Source organism: Plasmodium yoelii (assembly GCF_900002385.2).
Source record: "Plasmodium yoelii strain 17X genome assembly, chromosome: 5".
Classification (NCBI taxonomy): Eukaryota; Apicomplexa; class Aconoidasida; order Haemosporida; family Plasmodiidae; genus Plasmodium; species Plasmodium yoelii.
The window spans coordinates 611,789-632,470 of record NC_036177.2 but is presented as its reverse complement, the minus strand read 5'-3'; the positions used below and the strand labels follow the sequence as shown (position 1 = coordinate 632,470).

Here is a 20,682-nt window from a genome sequence, read left to right as displayed (position 1 = left end):
AAATATAATAGCGTCATTTTTAATAGGCTGAAAATATAATAGTGTCATTTTTAATAGGCTGAAAATATAAGTGTTATTTTTATTTTTTTCATTTTTTTCATTTATGCAAATTTTATAGCAACATAACTGCTACTATATGGGCGTTGCAAAAAATACTAAATATAATTGCCTATATACTTTATTATTATAATTGTAAAAAAAAAAAAAAAAAAAAAAAAAAGGAAATATATACATATATATATTTTTTATTATTATCGAAATTGTTAATTCGTACATATTTGCATACAATATGACATTATTTTTTATATTTGTTTAAAAAAAATGAAAAAAAAATGAAAAAAAAAATGAAAAAAAAATATAGTAGAGTATGTAAAATATAGGTACGCGATAAATGTTTATAAAACAGTATTATTTATTTAAACCCATTTTTTAATTCATACAATTTAATTATATTATTATTGAAGAAATAAATATATTGTAGAAAAGTGTTGAACTTGACAAAATATATTAACTTGGTCATATAAAAGTAAGAATATATATAAATAATCAAATATATACAGAAAGGGGGGGATGTATGTATATATATATGTATATATATATATATATCTTTAATTAAGTAGCTAATCATGTAATATCATAGGAACAGAAGAAATATAAATTTATTGTCTTAAGATGGATGAAGTACGAATTAAAAAATATACGAACTTAATAAGTTCGTTTGAAAAAAAAAGTCAAGTTGATTTAAATTCGAAAAAAGGGAATACAGAAGATAAAAATAATTTATTAGAAATGATAGAATATTTTTCAAATATTTTGATAAAATATTTTTATAATGAAAAAGAAATGGATGAAATCTTAATTTCCAACTCTGATTTGGATTATGAACAATTATGGTATTTTATTGAATGTTTGATAAAGGAAAAAAAGCTAGAAAATTTATCAGCTTTTTTTAATAATTTTGAAAAAAATATAGATAAAGAAATTGAAGAAAAAAGTCAAAAAAAAAAAAAAAAAAAAAAAAAAAAAAAAAAAAAAGTTACATTTTTAGATCACCAAATTGATCAAGATAAAAATACAAAACGACGAAAAGTTACCAAATCAAAATTGTCAAAAGAAACTGAATCGGAACAAGATAATGAAGGAACAATAGAAAAAGACAAATTTTTTAATTATGAAGAAATGCAAAAATTTGCTGATATGCAAGATAATCAAATTATAGAAAATTCGGATGATGAAGAAAGCGAAAACTTCTCTGATGATTTGAATTTAAATCAATTCGAATTGGATCATAATCAGGCAGGTGCAATCAAATATTCTGATTTTTACAAGGGGGAAGATGATGAGGAGGAAGATGAGGAAGATGAGGGGGAAGAAGATGAGGAGGAAGAAGATGAGGAAGATGAGGAGGAAGAGGACGATGTAGAAGATGAGGAGGAAGATGAGGAGGAAGAGGACGATGTAGAAGATGAGGAAGAGGAAGAGGAAGGTGGTGAGGACATGGAAATGCATGCGAAGGCACAGAATAAAAGTGAGAAGTCAAAGAAACTGAGGGAAGAGGCAGACAAAAAGCTAGAAAGAGACCTCGCCGAAATGAATGAATATACTAGTAAATATTTTGATACAGAAACAAATGAATTTGAGAAAGAAAAGATTGAAAAAGAAGAAATCGAAAAAGAATTAATTGCGAAAAAACATTGGTCAATGATAGGAGAAGTAACGGGAAAAGATCGTCCAAAAAATAGTATACTTGCGTTAAATGTAGATATACCTAAAATAAATACACATAAAAATGATACATTTTTGAATAAAACTGTAGGTAAAAATTTTGAAAGTGATGAAGATAATGATGAATTAAATAATAAAGATCGAAATTTAATAGATAAAAAAAATATTTTAAATGAAGAAATTGAACTAGTAGTAAAACAAAGAATTAAAAATTTTCTTTTTGATGATGTTGAAAAAAAAAAAATAGAAGATTTAGAAATATTAGATAATGAAAATAACAATAATGATAATGAAGTAAATTTTAATAATTTAAATTTTTCCAAAAGTAAATTAAGTTTAGTTGATGAATATACGAAAAAATATGAAAATGAAATAAATAATAATATGAACGGTTCATCAAAAAATAAAGAAATGAATTTACAAAAAATCGAATTAATGAATTTATTTAAAAAAATTATGCATTCATTAGATTCTTTATCCAATTCTTATTTTATACCAAAACCTGTTTTATTAAATGGCCCTAATGACAAAATAGCTACTTTACATATTGAAGAAAATACTCCAATTATTTTATCAGAAAAAAATAAAAAAGCACCAGAAGAAAATTATGCACCTGGTCATGTAAAAATGTCTAATGAAATGTCTAAGCAAGAAAGAAAATCTTTGAGAAAATTAAAAAAAATGAAAAGAAAAAAAAAAATATTAAGCCAATTCAAGCAAACCCAAGGTAGTAGTACTGGTGGAATTGCTGAACTTCAAAAAAGAAATAATTATCTCATGGATAAAAATAAAAAAAGTAAAGAAGAAAAAATAAATAGAGCTAAATATGGTGTATCATCAAAAGATCAATTATTACAAAAAAAAGTCAAAAATAAATATGATTACAATCAGGGTATAAATAATGCCATGGCTTATGATGCTGAAAAAAAAAAGTGAAATTTTTTACATATGTATAAATATGCTTGTCTTTATCCCTTTTTTTTTTTTACGTATATATGGATAGCCATGTACCAATACACGCTCATATTGTTGTGACGTGGAAGATTTTGGTTAGCATTTCGTTAATAATTTTTAGCGTTTTTTATATCTTGTTCATGTTTTTTTGCCTTTTTTATATCTTGTTCATGTTTTTTTGCCTTTTTTATATCTTGTTCATGTTTTTTTGCCTTTTTTATATCTTGTTCATGTTTTTTTGCCTTTTTTATATCTTGTTCATGTTTTTTTGCTTTTTTAATATCTTATTCATATTTTTTGCTGTTTTTATATCTTGTTCATATTTTTTGCCTTTTTTATATCTTGTTCATATTTTTTGCTGTTTTTATACATTTTTTATTTTATACTTCTATTTATCTCCAAAGGAGGCAACATGGTCTCGTACTATGCATGTTGACACGTGGCCATTTTTTTACTAATTTGTTTTTTATCAACACAATTCAAAATTTGTCAAATTTAAATTTCATTTTTTACGACATCACAAAAACAAAGTTTCACTTATATTCATATTAAGCATAAGGTCGATAACATAATATTAATTTAATATGTATGGGGGAAAAATATGTATAAATTATTAAGATGTCAGCATTGTTCATATATATATATTATGACTCTTTTGATGTGTTCTCTTTCTTCAAATTAAGTATGAATTTCTTCCATTGGATATTCAGTATATACCATTTTCATATATTTTCATATATTTTCATATATTTTCATATTTTTCAAAAAAACAAATATGATCTTCAATAATATGCAATCGAATTAATTTTTATAAAGCTTAAAACTGTGTAATCATTTCGTTCTTTTATTTTTTTCTTTTTACAACACACAGTGGTTATATATTTGATTATTTACATTTTTTATTATTTTTAACATATTTTTTATTATTTTCAACATATTTTTTAATATTTTCTTAATCGGTTTGGAGTTGTATTGCACGCGATGTCAACGACAAAATTGTTTTATGCTATATTACATGTATTTTTTATTTAGCATATATTAATAGTATTAAGGCGAACAAATAGTGGCATATATTTATATACATTTTATCTTTAACGATTTGTTCTTATATAGCTAAATTAAATGGTATTCTCAAGTATCATTATTTTATTTTTATTATTTTTTTTTTTTTTTGAATTTCTTTTTAAATATTATTATTGTATTGCTATCATTTATAACTAATATGCCCTTGTAAAATTATAATACATATCTCCTATATTTACACACATATATATATTTAATCTATATTTATGAATATTTTTGCATGTGTGTATATTCTTTGTTCTTTTCTTTTACATTTTTTTTCAGTATTGGTTATAAGGGTATATTTGATCATTACATAAATAAAACCATATTTATATAAAATTAAAAAAAAAAAAAAAAAAAAATACTTAACAGTTTTTGTGATAGAACAGCCATCTGTTGCCTTTTTGCTTATACAACCCTTTTTTCATTCATATTATACTATTTTACTTTTTTGTTTTTTATTTTTTATTTTATATTTTTTATTTTATTATATATATTTTTTAATAATAAATTTAATTAAACATACTTATTGTAGGAACCCAAATATATAAAACCTACGAATATTTTTTGACACACATTTTTGTACTTAGAAGAAAATTAAAAAAAAAAAAAAAAAAAAAAAAAAAAAAAATTTTGTAATATAAGGAATACGAGAAAAAAAACAAAAAATGTATAATAATAAAACAAATATACATACAACTACATATATGATTGATTATTATTCGTGCTATTCTATGATTTTTACCTGACTATTTAGTTATTTGTTCATTTTATTTTTTTCAAGTCTATATATACATATGTTGTAAAATAAGATAATATTTTTCACAAAATTTGCAAAGAAACACATACTGTTTTAATTTTAACAATATTGTAAATTTTACAAATAAAATAAAATACAGATTTTGATGCCAATTTTAGCCGCACTTGCAAACTACACTGGGGGTATAAATAAAGTTTTTTTTTTTTTTCTTTTTTTAAGAATATATAAGAGAAAAAAAATAGCAACACAGAAAATTGAGCAAACACAAAGTGTAAGCAAAATTTGGAAGCACCAAATACTAGCTAAAAAGGGACCAAAAAAGGAGAGAAAAAAGGAGGAAAAAAGCGAAAAAAAAGGAGAGAAAAAAAGGAGAAAAAAAAGCGAAAAAAAAGCGAAAAAAAAGCGAAAAAAAAGCGAAAAAAAAGCAAACTTGTGATGGTATTGTAAAAATGGAGATTCACAAAATGAGTAATAAAATTAATAAAGACAGTGATAAAATAACAAAAAAAAATATTAAAGAAAAATCTTTAGGACCGGATTATTGTAAAAATTATATTAATGCATGTAAAGAATATAATTCAAATGATTTTAACAATACTAACTTGAAAATATCGCAAAATGAAATAAATACAAAAATATATTTGGGGAAAGAAATTGATAATGATAAATCTCTAAAAGAAAAGAAAAAATTATGTAATAACATATCTGAACAAAATAATAATATTGAAAATAAATATTTTTTTTCAGTAGACAGAAATAGAAATATAGATTGTAATATTGTTCATAATAAAAGTAGAGATAAAATAAAAGAAATAGATAAAGGTACTTTTTTTTTTATAAAAAATAATGAATATCGTAATAGTTTGAATCGAGAAAATAATTACTGTTATGATGAATCTAATATAGTTACACAAAAAATTTATGAAATAAATAATTTAAAAAATAATGGAAATGGAAATGATGATAAAAATAGAAATGATGATAAAAGTAGAAATGATGATAAAAGTAGAAATGATGATAAAAGTAGAAATGAAGATAAAAATAAGAACAAGATAAATGGTGATAATAAATTTAATGATACCAATCGAATTTACTTTTCGAATAAATTAGTAGACCCAATAGATAATACAACTATAAAAACAGACAATATTAGAAAAAAGGTTCATGAAATATATATTTCACATTTTAAACATCCAGAAATGTATAATGATTTATCAGAAAATAATTATGGCGATTTATTCGCAAGTTATTATACAGATTGGGACCTTGAATTAAGAAATGGTTCAAAAATTGATAAAGTTGGTAAAAATGATCAAATAAAACACATGCATACTTTGTCTAATCTTGAAAATCTAACAGATGTAAAAAATGATTCCATTACAGAATTATCTCTAAATATAGATAATAAAACTTTCCAGGATATTTCAAATTCTTTGCAAAATACGAAGGAACACACATGTACATATACAACTATGGATGATTTTTATGATCATAATAATACACTTTATATATATCCATCTAATAAAATAAAATATGAACAATATAATAATAAGCTAAAACCTATAGAATCACATAACATATGCAAAGATAAGTTGAGAAGAGATATAGATAATAAAACAATACGTATTGATGAATTATATAATGGACATTATGATATAAAAAACGAGAAAAAAGAAATTATAAATATAAATAATAATGATTCTAACAGAATAGAATACAAAGATATACCATTATATTTACATGATGTACATACATTTAATGAAATATCCAAAAGTAGACTTAATATGAATGAGGATTCTAAAAAAATGAAAAATATTATGAACAAGTCAGAAAATAATAACAATAATAATAATAATAATATTATTATTTATGATAACTCTAGTAAATATGTTGAAGAAACAAAAAATGGAATAAAATGTTTTAAAAATTATGATAGTTATTCTGGTTGTTCTAATTTTATGAATCCTCAAAATAATAAAGGAAAGAATGAAAATTACATAAATTGTAATAATAGTTATAGTATGAAAGAGCAAATAGATAAAACTGATGAAAAGGAAATTCGAAATTCCAAAAATTATAAATTTGGGATTATATCATCAATAAAATATCCTAAAACCCTAAACCCTGAACCCAATTTAGGAAAACATAATTTAATAAATGAAAACAATTTATATAGTATGCAAAAAATATATTTAGGAAAATCTATTGGAGAAAAGCAGGAAAATAAAATTCCTGTACATAATATAGTAAGATTCAAAAAAGAATCAAATTTTGGTATATCTCCATCTTCAAAAAGTTGTGTAGAAACTCAAAATAATTTTCATTTTATACCTACCAATGATACTGTATTATTTAAAGCTAACAATATGTCTTATTATAAAATAAAAAATAATTTGACAAAAAAAATAAAAAGCGTAAATGATAAGTCAGAAAATATGATTAATTCAGAAAATATGAACAAGTCAGAAAATATGAACAAGTCAGAAAATATGATCAGGCCAGAAAATATGATCAGGCCAGAAAATATGATCAAGTCAGAAAATATGATCAAACCAGAAAATATGATCAGGCCAGAAAATATGATCAAGTCAGAAAATATGATCAGGCCAGAAAATATGATCAGGCCAGAAAATATGATCAAGTCAGAAAATATGAATGACAAGACAAAAGGTATAAACATGGTTAAAGTCGAGAATATAGATAATTATTTTAGTAGTCGATTAAAAGGAGAAATTAATAAAATGATGCATACAAATAAAACTAATAGAAGTTATGTATATACATCTAAAGGTGAATCTAAATATAGTGGAATAAATCTGTTAAAATGTTTTAAAATAAATTTTGAAAAAGGAAAATGTTTACGCATTGGGAATAATAATAATAATGTTGTAAACAATGATAAACAACAAGAATTTATTATTAAAAAAAGAGTGTATTATAAAAATGCAGAACAAACAGAAGAGAATAGAAATGGAGACAATAATAATAGCAGTAGTAGTAATGGTCATGTGAAAAGTAATTTGCTCGAATCAGTTGGAGCTTTTTTCCATAATTTTAGAAATAATTCAAATTCAGCATATAAAGAAACAAATAAAAATACACATATCAATAATAAACTATTTAAGAAGGATAAGACATTAGATGATAGTTCAATAAATGTAAAACAAGAAAATAAAGATAAAATGATATGTACAGAAAATATTGATAATAATGGAAGTGGAGAAGAAAATGGTATACAAAATATAGAAAATTTAAATAAGGGTCCAAAAAATAATGATATAAAAATATATAAAGAAATAAAGGAAAAAACTGAAAGTAATTATATAAATAATAAAGAGGAAGAATGTAAAAGTACAAAAGAAAAAATAAAACCAAATTTATGTGAAAAAAAAAATATAAAGAATATTTTAATTAATGAAAATAATTTAAAAAATTATAATATCAAAGAAAATTCTGAAAAAATTTTATTAACTATACAATGGAATGTAAAAAAAATATCATTATTGTGTTCAAGTGAAAATAATTATGTTGTATCTCCTGAATTTAAAACTGAAACAATTATTAATGATTTTTTTATTTTATTAAATATAAATAATAAATTAAATTTTTCTTATAACAATTATATTGATCTATTATTTTCTTATACTGGATTTTGTGATATAATATATTCAGTAACATGTGGTATCTACAAAAAAAAATATTGTTTATACAACTATTCTACATTTCCTTGGTTTGGTTATAATAATTGGGGAATATTAAAAAATTGTATAAATAATGATTCTATTTCTATTAAGATTGATATTCATGAAATTATAAAAAAAAATAATAATGTTAAAGATGTATATATAAATAATATGATTTCTTCATTTAAAGGGAAAGAAAATTCTGTCTATTTTAAAAATAATTTGGATGAAACAGAAAAAAATGTAATTAATAAAAATAGCGATAAAAAATTAAACATCTTTGATCAAGCTCATAAAGAAAATAAGTTAAACTCTGAAATGAATTCACATATATCCACTTTAAATAACAAAATAATATTAAACCCATCTTATGATGCCACTAATTATTACAACAATTTATGTACCAAATATATTCAGCCAAGTAATAAAAAAAACACATGTACAAATAAAAAACTAGAGAATATAGAGAGAAAAAATTCTCCTTTTTTACCATTATCAGATTATTAAATTGTAGAAATAACAATTTTGAAAAAAAAAAAAAAAAAGTGTATCAAGTTGTAACCAAAAATGTTTATTATAATTTATACTTCATTTTATTTGCCTATCTCTTAATTCGCTATATTTTTTTTTTTTTTTTTTCTTTCATTTTTTCAATGATATGTGAAATGTACATGTAAATGAATGCTATTAAATAAATTTATTTTTAAATATGGAATCATATGAAAGTCCAAAACGAATGTATTAATATTTTACTTTTTAAAAAAGGTTCAGTATGTTTATGTACATTTTTTTTAATAAAAAATGAATAAAATATTATCTTTATATTTAGCAAAGTTCTCTTAAGATGAAGCGTATGTAAATGTACGAAACGTAGACAAAATTGGGTGCAGATGCAGATGCAGATGCAGATGCAGACAAAATTTGGTTTGGTGCAGACAAAATTTGGTTTGGCTTGGTTTGGCTTGGTTTGGCTTGGTTTGGCTTGGTTTGGCTTGGTTTGGCTTGGCTTGGCTTGGCTTGGTGCAGACAAAGGATAGTACAGGATACAAATTAAGATTCCCTGTACAAACTCAAGTGCCCAGTATTTGCATAAATTATTTGATTATGGTCATTTAGTAATATGATTGAACCATCATGTAATATTCCTTTTAAGTATCCGATAATTTGATGGTTATCTTGATCTATTATAACTTTTTCTCCTTTATATAAAAGTCTAGTAGTTATATATTCTAAAAAATATGAAAAATTTTCATCTCTCAATTTATTAATAGATATATAAAAATGATTTATTAATTTTTGAATAACTTGGTCTACTGAAGGTACTAAGCTAGAAACATCGAAATCTTGTTCTAATTGTTTTTTTATTGATGTATAATTATTTGATAACATATTATTATTATCTGTTAAATTTACATTAATACCTATCCCAACAATTACACAAACATACTCTTTTTCTAAATCAGGGAACCCATTTAAATAACATAAATTTACAAGACATCCTGATATTTTTTTATAATCAACTAAAACATCATTTATCCATTTAATTTGTGTTAATAAATGAAAATCTTCTAAAGTCTTACTTATGGCAACAGTACATGTTTGAGATAAGCAATTTATTTTTTGTATATGTTCAATTTTCCATAAATTTATAATTGAAATAAATACATTTCCATTTTCAGATACCCAAATTCTATCTATTTTCTTTTTTGTATCTCTTGTTCCAATACCATTTGTTTGAGAATTACAACTAACTATTATCATGTTTTCGTCATTTTTTAATTCACCATTTTCTATAAATGTCTTCATATTTCTTTTGCAATATAATTGTGTAGAATCCAATTCATCAAAATGCAAGTGCCGTGCATTATATTTTTCATAAAATCGCTCGTATTGTATTGCATTTTCTTTCTCCATTTCTGCTATTCTTATAAATTAAAAAAAAAAAAAAAAAGTATTAAAAATTTTATTTATTTGAAGATACAGAAAGATAATAAAAAAAAATATATAAATTGATGCAATGAAAACTGTATAAATATGTTTTATTTTATTTTTTTTAAATATACATACATTTTTAAAGCTTTAAAATTTGCCACTTTATTAGTCACTTTTTTCTCTATTTGATAGGTTAGTTCTGTATGTACATGTGGTCGCCATTTTCGCATATATCAAGAGGGTATTTATTTATGGGCTCAAAAAAGAAAACATCCCTTTGTAGAACAACATCACTTTTTAATACACATATGTAAAGTTTCGTATATTTCACCATTTATTTTTATTGTGAATTTTTTTATGTTTACAAATTCACGGAATTTATAAAAATTAACAAATTTAATATTTATGTTACACATTCAACTCAAATAAAAAAACTTTGAAATCAAACATAGCTAGCTAAAAAAAAAATAAATTTATTGCAAAGTCAGGTAAATTTATTGAATACACACAAAACAAACATAATTGTTCTCTATAAATAATAAATTTTACCTGACTTTGCAATATATTTATTTTAACTAGCCAAGTATCATTCACCGCATACACACAATTGTCGAACAATTGACGTGTTTAAGATACATATAGTAAAAAAGTATACATTTTTTTATGATAAAATATCTATGGTATTTTCCTTTGATATTTTTTTGTTTTTTTTTTATATCTTTTATAAATAAATATTTACTATAATTTTAGTTTTATGATTAATTTAAAAAAAAAGTTGAATGATATGAAATAAAAAACGTCAATAAAAAGTTAGTGTAAATTATAGGGTATATAAAAAGGGACTTAAAAATATATAAAATATGCATTTTTTTTGTAATTTTTAAGACCATAATATTTGTTACAAATGTATGTTTTTATAACAATGTATATCTAAACGTGTAATATGTACTACTCCTATATTTATTTTTTGTTTTATTATCATTTTTTTTTTCTTGATTGCTTTTATGTAATAATTCATATGATTTGTTTTTTTTCGCAAAAATTTATATAATAAAAAATTATTCGAAAGATATAAGATAATATACACATGTTCATAATATTTCAATGGTTAAATAAGAAAAACAATGATAATTTTTATTACCATTCATCAACAGTAATTGGATTTTTCCATTCTTCATTTGCATTGTCATTCCAATCATCTTTTTTATTCCAATCATCATATGGTGCTTCAGTGGCATATTGATTATCAGCTAAATGAGGAGCAGTAGGTGTAGCTTCTTCATTTGCTAAATTTTTTAATTCAAATTGTTCTGGATCTCTCCATAAAAACATATCAACCATAACATCCCATGCTTGAGATCTTGGTATGGTTCCTTTTAAATATAAAACTTCTTGTGCTAATAACCAATACATCAATGCAATTGATTCTTTTCCTTTATTATTACATGGGATTGCTATATCTACATGTTCTAATGGTGAATCTGAATCACATAATGCTATAACTGGAATGTTTGCATATGCAGATTCTTTTACTGATTGTGCATCAGTTCTTGGATCGGTTACAATTAATAATCTTGGTTCTATAAATTTTTGGATAATTTGGTTAGTTAACATACCAGGGGTCCATCTTCCTGCAATTGCTTGAGCACCTGTATATTGAGCAAATTTCAAAACAGCTCTACTACCAAATGGTCTTGCTGATACGACAACAACATCGGCAGGATTGCTTACTGCTACTATAACTCTTGCTGCTAATTGAAGCTTTTCATATGTTTTTGCTAAATTTATTATATGTACACCATCTTTTGCTCTTGTATATACATATCTTTTCATTTTGTTTTCTAAATTCTTAGTTCCAATGTGAACCTAACAAAGTGAAATGGATGGAAAAAACCAAACTCATGTGTGCATGCTTATATATATCAATACTGTCATATAACATATGCATATCCATATGTGCGTATAATAGATATAACAAATAGTTGTCGTGTTTGTATATCCATTTTTTTATTTATTTCGTTTATTTTTATGCATAGAAATGGTTTTGTGGTGCATCAAAAAGAAAAAAAATAGGAAAAAAATAGGAAAAAGAGTAGCAAAAAAATAGGAAAAAAATAGGGAAAAAAATAGAAAAAGAGTAGCAAAAAAATAGAAAAAGAGTAGCAAAAAAATAGTATAGTTATCACATATCTCTATAAATCACGATCGCTTTATATGTTGGCATTCTTTTGTTTATTTTAAAGTTTATAAACTTACTTTACAAATAAGCATTTTAGCAATGCTTTCTTCCTTAGGGGATTGTACCTTCTTATTGCTCATTTTGAATATATTTTTTTTAAAAGTATTTATATTATTATTAATAATGGAAATTAATTATTAAATATATATTTTGGCTATTCAAATAGTGTATGAAAAATAGCTATTATATATATTATTTATTTATATCTATTTTATATTAAAACGATTAGCACAATACTATTATTATAAATTAGCTTGTATCTTTCTATATAATGATAATTAATTTTTATACATGATCATAAATATATTATATGTATATAATTATTTTCGTTTATCTAAAACATATATTTTTTGTGTTTATTTTTTTAAATCATGCAAAAATTGTAAATCAAAAAAATATTGTTACATAGGCACTTTGCATATATATTATTTATTACAAATATTTAATTATAGATTTTATTAAAAAAAGAAGAGCAGTGAAAAAATGCAATAATATTATGTACATGTACATATATATATATATTTTTAATTATTATATTATATAATACGATAAAAAAAAATTGAGGGGGAAAGGAATATAAAACGTTATAATAATATATGCTTAAGTGTATACATAATTATAGGTACATTATTATGATATATAATATATGTATATCATATTATTTTTGTATAGAAAATTCATAAAAAACGGATTGCCTTGGGGGGGGCACGATACAAAGTAGTGTTGATATATTATAATGTATTATTAATAATATAATGGCATAAATAAAAAAAAAAATTAAGAAAACCCGCACGCCATTTTATATATATAATAACCTTGTATAAATATTTAAGCAATTTATAAAAAAAAACAGAATATGAAAAAAAATTATAATATTGGATATATTACATATATAATAATGCGTATATATAATAATGTATATAAATATGCATGATGTTATATAATTTTTTCCGTTATGCTTACATTTTCCCATTTAAATATTTATAAGGGTTATTATATTTTTCAATGGCAAGGGTGAATTGAGGGGTCCCTTATTCTCAGTATTATATTTTATATATTGAAAAAATAGTATTGTTTTTGATTTAACCATTTTTTTTTCTGACTGTTCAGAATTTTTATCATTATTATTATTGCTGTTCATACTTTTAAAATATTTCAAAATTATTTATGACTTATAATATTTTTTCCAATTAAAATAAGATATATCATATTTTTTTACAAAACAAAACCCGTTATTCTTCTTTATTAGTTATCTCATTTTCATAACACTTAATTTTTTTTAAGATATATTTTTATAATATAAATTTGGAAGTTATTAAAAACCTTTTATGCATAGCTTCAACCTTTAAAAATGTTTTTTTGCTAAATGCTAACTTTTTGTATATTAAAAAATAAGTATACATGTGTATATTATATATATATATATTATACCCTTTTAATTATTAAGTTATAATTTTAATTATGGACAAAAAAATACTTGTCTCTTGTTTTCTTTATTTTTTTTCATGCAATAATATTGGAGATATTTTTGCTAATAAATTTTACAATCATAATTATGTTTTTTTAAAATAAATTAGTAATTTTAAGTATAGGGTCAGTTAAAAATATTTTTTCTAACAAACAGATATACAACAATGGTGTTATGTGAAAATTGTAATAATGCATGCTAAAAAAATATATCGTTAAATCTTATAAAATTAGATAAGGTTATATATAAATAAATCTTTGTGTTTTTATACACTTAATATTTAATTATTTTAAGGAACCCTATATATATATATATATATATATATATATATATATTTATTTTCCTTTTTATTTGATTTGCCACTTTACTATTTAATTTTTTATTATCACTTTTTTGGATCCAAATAAAAAAAAATTACTATCTGAAAGACATGCAGTAATGCAGTATATTATATTCAACGATATTTTTAATATTGTTAAAAGGGCAAAAGTTTCCCAACTAAAAAAAATTATTATAAAATTTAGCTTCCCACCTTTCAGACACACACTGTACATGTGTATATATATATGTATATTTTTATTTTTTATTTTTTATTTTTTTTTTTTTTCTTAAATGGCAAACTGCTCGAAATATAAAAAAATGATTATATACTTCCTTTATTTTTTTTATTAAGCTTTTAACAAAAGAATAAATTTGAAAGTTTCATGTAAATACTACATATGATTTTCGTTTTTCCTCCAATTTTTTGAATAAGTTACCAATTGAATTTTTCTCAAATTTTATATTTTGAGATATAATAAAATATTTTTATAAAAAGAAAAAAAAAATAAATCAACGATTTATTCTTATTTATAAAATAGTCAAGATGTCTCATTATTTATCAAAACAACGAAAAATGAAGTATATTTATTCGAAAGGCTTCCTTAGAAAGGTATATAATGCAAAACAAGGAAATTGTTATCAAATAAAGTGTGTATAATAAATATACAGATTTCTTTTTAATTCAGTTATTTATTCTACATTTATATTTTTCCTGAATTTTCTTTATTATTTAATAATTTATTTCAAATTTTTTTTGCAAAATCATGATTTTATTTTGTTAAGTTGTGGCATTATATATTTTTCCCTGAAATATAAAATGACAGTTTTTTTTTTTTCTTACAACTATTTAATTTTGTTCTAAAAAAAAGTTGTGCTTTATGTGTTGCCACCCTGTTACCTTTTATATAGATATTTGAAATTTATTTTTTTAATTGTAAATTTGATTATACATTTTTTTTTTTAAATAATTGTTATAATCTTTATGTATGATCTGTTTATTTTTGTAAAGAGGTATATATGTACTATATACACATTAGAAAAAGGCTTAATAATTTTATAAAAATTTACTAGCGGCAACTTTGTTCTATACAATTTTATTTTTATTCATTCATTTTTGTAATTTTTTCATTTTTCTAATTTATTCATTTTTGTAACCGATTTAATTTTTATTCGATTTTTTCAAAAAAAAAAAAAAAAAAAAAAAAAAACACACACAATTTTATATATATTAATATTTGGCTCGCTATTTTTTTTTTCTTTTAATTGTAGACCCTAAGGTATTTAGTCAATATTGTTTTATTAGATGAAAAAATAAAATCTAAACGTTATACAAGTATATAATTTTTTAATAAAAATACAGAATATTTTCTACATATATTATTTTATATATATTTCCTCGTTTGTATTTAAGACTCTTCAACAAAATTAATACGATTTATTATTTATGAGATTTATATTTTTGCACAATTCGCTATTTTTGCACAATTCACTATTTTTACACAATTCGCTATTTTTTTTAGAAAAAATGCTTCCATACCGCTCAAAAAAAAAAAAAGTATAAAATGAAAATTTTATTTCGCTTAAGCATTTTAGGCAACTAATGTAGAAACTATAAAACATTGTGAAAAATTTATACTTAAAAAGCAAGGTAAAAACAACGGTTAAAATAATAGCAGCACAATAGTGATAGTAATAGCAGCACAATGATAATGGCATAATGTATGGGCAAGAGATGACAGTGTGTATATACTTCCGACAAAATAAACTAAGCGAATAGATTTGTCCTTTACATAGCAATATACTTAAGATTTAAACTGTAAGTTATAGATTAATAAGTAAAGATTAACAAATAAAGGTATATAATTGTATTACAATTTTTATTAACCATGAATGAAATAAAAATAAAGAGCTCAATAAAATTACAAAATAATGATATACATGATATTGTGGCAACTGTAAATTTAAATGATGATAAATTTGCCAAAAAAATATTAAATAAAAAAAAAGAATTAAAAAATGATGATAATGATGATGGCGATTTTACAAATAATTTATATTCTATTTTAAAAAGAGACAATAAATTATTTGATAAATTTTTACAAAATCAAAACTTTTGTTTAAAAATAAAAGGAAAAGCAAAAAAAAGAATTGGTAATAATGTTTTAAATGGACATAATGACATTTTCGATAATAAGACGACAGTTGGACAAAATATAAATATTAACAATGAATTTAAAAGATATATCTCAAGCGATTTAAAAAATTATAAAGGTGTAAAATTTTATGGAAAAATAAAAAAAGTCAAAAATCGAACAAAACATCTTTTAAAACATTCTCAAAATTGTACAACACAAGATGATAGTTCTTCTTATTTAAAAAAAAAGTCAAATTATGAATTAATTGAGAATTGTAACAAGAAAATAAATAATGTACACTCAAAAAGTGGGCACATAAAAAATGGGCACATAAAAAATGGGCACATAAAAGGAGGGACTCCAATTATTAATCTGTCCTCTTTTATTCGCATAAAAAAAAGAATTATTAAAAAAAAAAAAAAAAAAAATATTAAAAAATGTAAAAAAAATAAATTAATAGCTAATTTTAGAGAAACCAAAAAAGACAAAGTATTGAGAACAAAATGGAGTGGTAACAAAAAAATAAATGAAAGAAAAGAGAGTGGAATTATTTACAATTTGGAGGGGAAAAAAAAAAGTGAAATTATTTACAATTTGGATGGGAAAAAAGAGAGTGGCAGTGGCAGCGTTTACAATTTGGAGGGGAAAAAAGAGAGTGGCGGTGGCAGTGGCAGTGGCAGCGTTTACAATTTGAAGGAAGCCAAACCAATAAAAAATAAAAAAGAAACAGAAAGATTAAGCAAAAGAAATAAATGTCCAATAAGCATACGTCTAAATTATGAAAAAAATAAATTATATTTTAATTGTTTATTTAAAAATATTCAAAATAGAGATAGAAAACAAGTTTCAAATGATATGAACATGTTAGATGATAAAACGATAGGAAGCAAATCAATATGTGAAATAGACGAATTTATTAAAAATAATAAATATGTTATGAAAGAAAATATTAAAAATATATATAAGAAAAAAAAAGACTCAGATTTGTATAGTTGTAATAACAGTAATTATTCTCGAAAAAATAATAATTATCAAAATAAAAGAAATTCATGTCATAAATATGACGAAACTTTTATGAGTTTAAGTGAAAGTGGCGAAAGTGGCAAAAATGGAAGTCTTTACAAAGATGTAAATTTTGCATATCCATTTCAAAATGGTGAAGAAGATGAAAAAAAATATATTAATGTGATGGGTAGATATGGAAATATAAAAAGAAGTTCATTGGTGAGTGATAAAAATAAATTTGAAATAAAAAGAGATTCAGAAAAAGTTCCAAATAAAACAAGTTTGCATTTAGATAATACTGATTTGGAAAAACAAAAAAAAATGATGAAAAACATGATGAAAAACATGATGAAAAAAATGGTGAAAAAAATGGAAAAAGATGCAAATCAAAACGTGTCTATATTTTTAAAGCACCCTCTAATAAGCAAAGAGCAAATAAGCACAAACAAAGATGTAGATACTGATCATATAAAAAAAAAAAATGTAAAATCTTTAAAATGTAATGTGAAACGTGATAGTTTAACATCTATCCATAGTGGGTTTTCTCAAAATAAAAGTGTAAATGAAATTAGTGATGATTTTAAATATTATTCTAATTATAATTTTGAAAAAAAAAAAAAATTACCTTTTTTGAATAAGTCATATACTAATACCATCTTTAAAACTGAGGATTGGAAAATTGAAAAAAAAACCCAAAGCTTATCAGTTGCAAATATATTAGATGACAATAAAATAAAACATAATTCTTTTAATTCTGATAAAAAATTATTAACTTTAAATATGTCTAATATATTAGATAAAAAAAAAAAAAAAAATTTTCCTAATTCAAAGTTTTCAAATAGTTTTATAGGAAGTAGAAACCGAAGCGGACCAACAATATCTAAAAGAAATAGTAACAAAACAAATAAATATAACGAAAATAACCAGATACCAATTAATGATAATGTTACCAAAATCAAAACTATAAATGGAAACATGGATAATAACAACCCATCTTTTAAAAAATTAAACATAAATAGTAAACTTATTTTGGGTAGCAAGATTGCCGAAGTAAGAAGTGGCGAAAAGGGTGGGGAAGTAAAAAATGACGAGGCAAAAGATGGCGAAAAAAATGACAAGCAAAATGACGAAATGGTAATAAAATTTGTGCCTAAAGTTTGCAAGTCCGCTTCTAAAGGTGTAGTTAAACATTTGGTGAAAAAATACGAACATAAAAATGGTGTAAAACAAAATGTCAATGAATTGAAAAAAGAAGAAAAGGAAGGAAAGGAAGAAAAAGGAGAAAAAGAAGAAAAAGGAGAAAAAGAGGAAAAGGAAGAAAAAGAAGAAAAGGAAGGAAAAGAAGGAAAAGACGTAAATGATAATGATGCTACGATTGGTGGAAAAGAAAAATCTGGACATAATGACGAGGCAAAAAATGGAGAAGTAAAAAATGGAGAAGTAAAAGATGGCGAAAAAAATGGAGAAGTAAAAAATGGAGAAGTAAAAAATGACGAGGCAAAAAGTGGAGAAGTAAAAAATGACGGAAAAAATGACGAAAAAAACGTAGTGGCAAAAAATAGCATAAATAAAGTGTTAGTGAAAAAAATGATGCCGAAAATACCAAGTCTTAATAAATCAATGGTAAAAAAAAGTGTGATTTTAAAAACGGGAAAAAAAGAAACACATGATAATGAACAAGATGATAAAGATTCTAAAAAAAGCGAAGAAAATGATTCAGAATCTAATTCCAATAAAAATGGTAAAAATGGTAAAAATGGTAAAAATGAAATGGTATTGAACAAAACAAAATCAGAAATAAATGAAGTGGCGCTGAACAAAACAGAAACAGCCAAATGTGATGATAAAGAAAAAGTAAAAGTTCATAAAGAAATATCCCTAAATAAAAATGTAAAAAATATACCATCTTTGAAGGATTTAAAAAAGGAAAAAGATAAGAACATATTAATTAAGACAGATAATAATACAAATGAAAGGAAATTTATAGAAAAGGCTGTAAAAAAAAATATTGAAAAAATGTTAGAAAAAGAAGAAATCGAGAAAGATGAAGAGTCTGAAAAAACATGGGATCCAACTGACTTATCTTTATTTAACACATCTGAGACCATTTCTAAAATAATGAATCTAAAATTATTTTCCTCAGTTCAAGAAAATATTAATGACAACATTGAAAAATCATTTGCCTTGAATTCCAGCGAAAAAACGGCGGTTGCAAATGCTGAGAAAGAGGAGGAAAAAGAGGAGGAGAAAAAGGAGGAGAAAGATGAGAAGAAAGATGAGGAGAAAGATGAGAAGAAAGATGAGAAGAAAGATGAGAAGAAAGATGAGGAGAAAGAGGAGGAGAAAGAGAAAGAAAGTGGAGAGCCACATTTAGATAAAACTGCTAACACATCTTCGAAGAATCAGGAACAAAGTACTTCTAAGATAGTATCGAAAATTGGAATTTCAAAAAAGTTCGCATTTAAATTTCCATTAAAAGCTAGCAAACACTGCGTCTCCAAAGGGAGCGTAGAGGCAGCAAAAAAGGCCGAAGAAAAGGTTGAGGCAGTAGAAAAAGTTGAGGCAGCAGAAAAAGTTGAGGCAGTAGAAAAGGTTGAGGCAGCAGAAAAGGTTGAGGCAGCAGAAAAAGTTGAGGAAAACAAAGATGAGGAAAAGAACGAGAAAGACGATTTTGTAACTAAAAAACCGAATATACTGAAACATCCTTTAAAAGCTAAGATGCCGGGTATTCCTAAAAACAATGTCGAAAAGGCCCTTATAAAAAAAAACAATTTCATTAAAAAGCTGAATAATATAAAAAACGTATTACCATCAAAAGAATTGCCGATCAAAAATGTAAAAATTGATGAAAATGTAAAAATTGATGAGAATAAAACAAATGATGACAATAAAAATGGAGATATTCGACTAAATCCAGACTCTATTAAGACTGACAATACATCTGTCTTAACATCATCTATAAACTTAGACACCGCAAATTGCCATACTAACAATTCGGCAGAACCCACTAATTCAGTAAATAAACACGAAGAGGAAATAAAAAATGAATCAAACAATGAAGAGAAAAAAATAAACGAAAATATAAACCATATACCATCAAAACCAATTATTAAAATAGTTCCAAAATTTCCTAAAAATGTAATAAGTGGTCCTATTAAAACCAACTTTACTAAAGACATTGATTCTTTAAAAAAAGCAGTAAAGACAAAACCACCAATGTTGAGCAAATATAAACCCAAAGCTGCTTAACATATAATGATGGAATACTTGTCATTTAAACGATAATGAATATATAATTAAGATAAATTAAAAAAGCAATATATTTTTATTATTTTTTAAATAACGAAAACAGTATTATATTAAAATGGGTTATATGTATCCGAGCCTGTTGTATA

At 23.1% G+C, this 20,682-nt stretch overlaps 5 protein-coding genes across 5 annotated transcripts; 3 read left to right on the top strand and 2 right to left on the bottom strand.

The window, feature by feature from the left end:
• Window positions 1-672: 672 nt before the first annotated feature.
• PY17X_0512300 (uncharacterized protein) lies at window positions 673-2,661 on the top strand (the record flags this gene model as incomplete). The annotated part of the gene is made up of 1 exon (XM_722670.2): window positions 673-2,661. One exon carries the CDS (start codon window positions 673-675, stop codon window positions 2,659-2,661), a length of 1,989 nt encoding a protein of 662 aa, XP_727763.2.
• Window positions 2,662-4,953: 2,292 nt separating this feature from the next.
• PY17X_0512200 (conserved Plasmodium protein, unknown function) lies at window positions 4,954-8,694 on the top strand (the record flags this gene model as incomplete). The annotated part of the gene is made up of 1 exon (XM_721551.2): window positions 4,954-8,694. One exon carries the CDS (start codon window positions 4,954-4,956, stop codon window positions 8,692-8,694), a length of 3,741 nt encoding a protein of 1,246 aa, XP_726644.2.
• A 543-nt stretch (window positions 8,695-9,237) lies between these two features.
• PY17X_0512100 (biotin--protein ligase 1, putative) lies at window positions 9,238-10,101 on the bottom strand (the record flags this gene model as incomplete). The annotated part of the gene is made up of 1 exon (XM_721550.1): window positions 9,238-10,101. One exon carries the CDS (start codon window positions 10,099-10,101, stop codon window positions 9,238-9,240), a length of 864 nt encoding a protein of 287 aa, XP_726643.1.
• A 1,155-nt stretch (window positions 10,102-11,256) lies between these two features.
• PY17X_0512000 (40S ribosomal protein S2, putative) lies at window positions 11,257-12,438 on the bottom strand (the record flags this gene model as incomplete). Its single annotated transcript, XM_721549.1, has 2 exons — window positions 11,257-11,985; window positions 12,376-12,438. 2 exons carry the CDS (start codon window positions 12,436-12,438, stop codon window positions 11,257-11,259), a joined length of 792 nt encoding a protein of 263 aa, XP_726642.1.
• Window positions 12,439-16,033: 3,595 nt separating this feature from the next.
• On the top strand, window positions 16,034-20,536 carry PY17X_0511900 (conserved Plasmodium protein, unknown function; the record flags this gene model as incomplete). Its single annotated transcript, XM_724730.1, has 1 exon — window positions 16,034-20,536. One exon carries the CDS (start codon window positions 16,034-16,036, stop codon window positions 20,534-20,536), a length of 4,503 nt encoding a protein of 1,500 aa, XP_729823.1.
• Window positions 20,537-20,682: the final 146 nt, after the last annotated feature.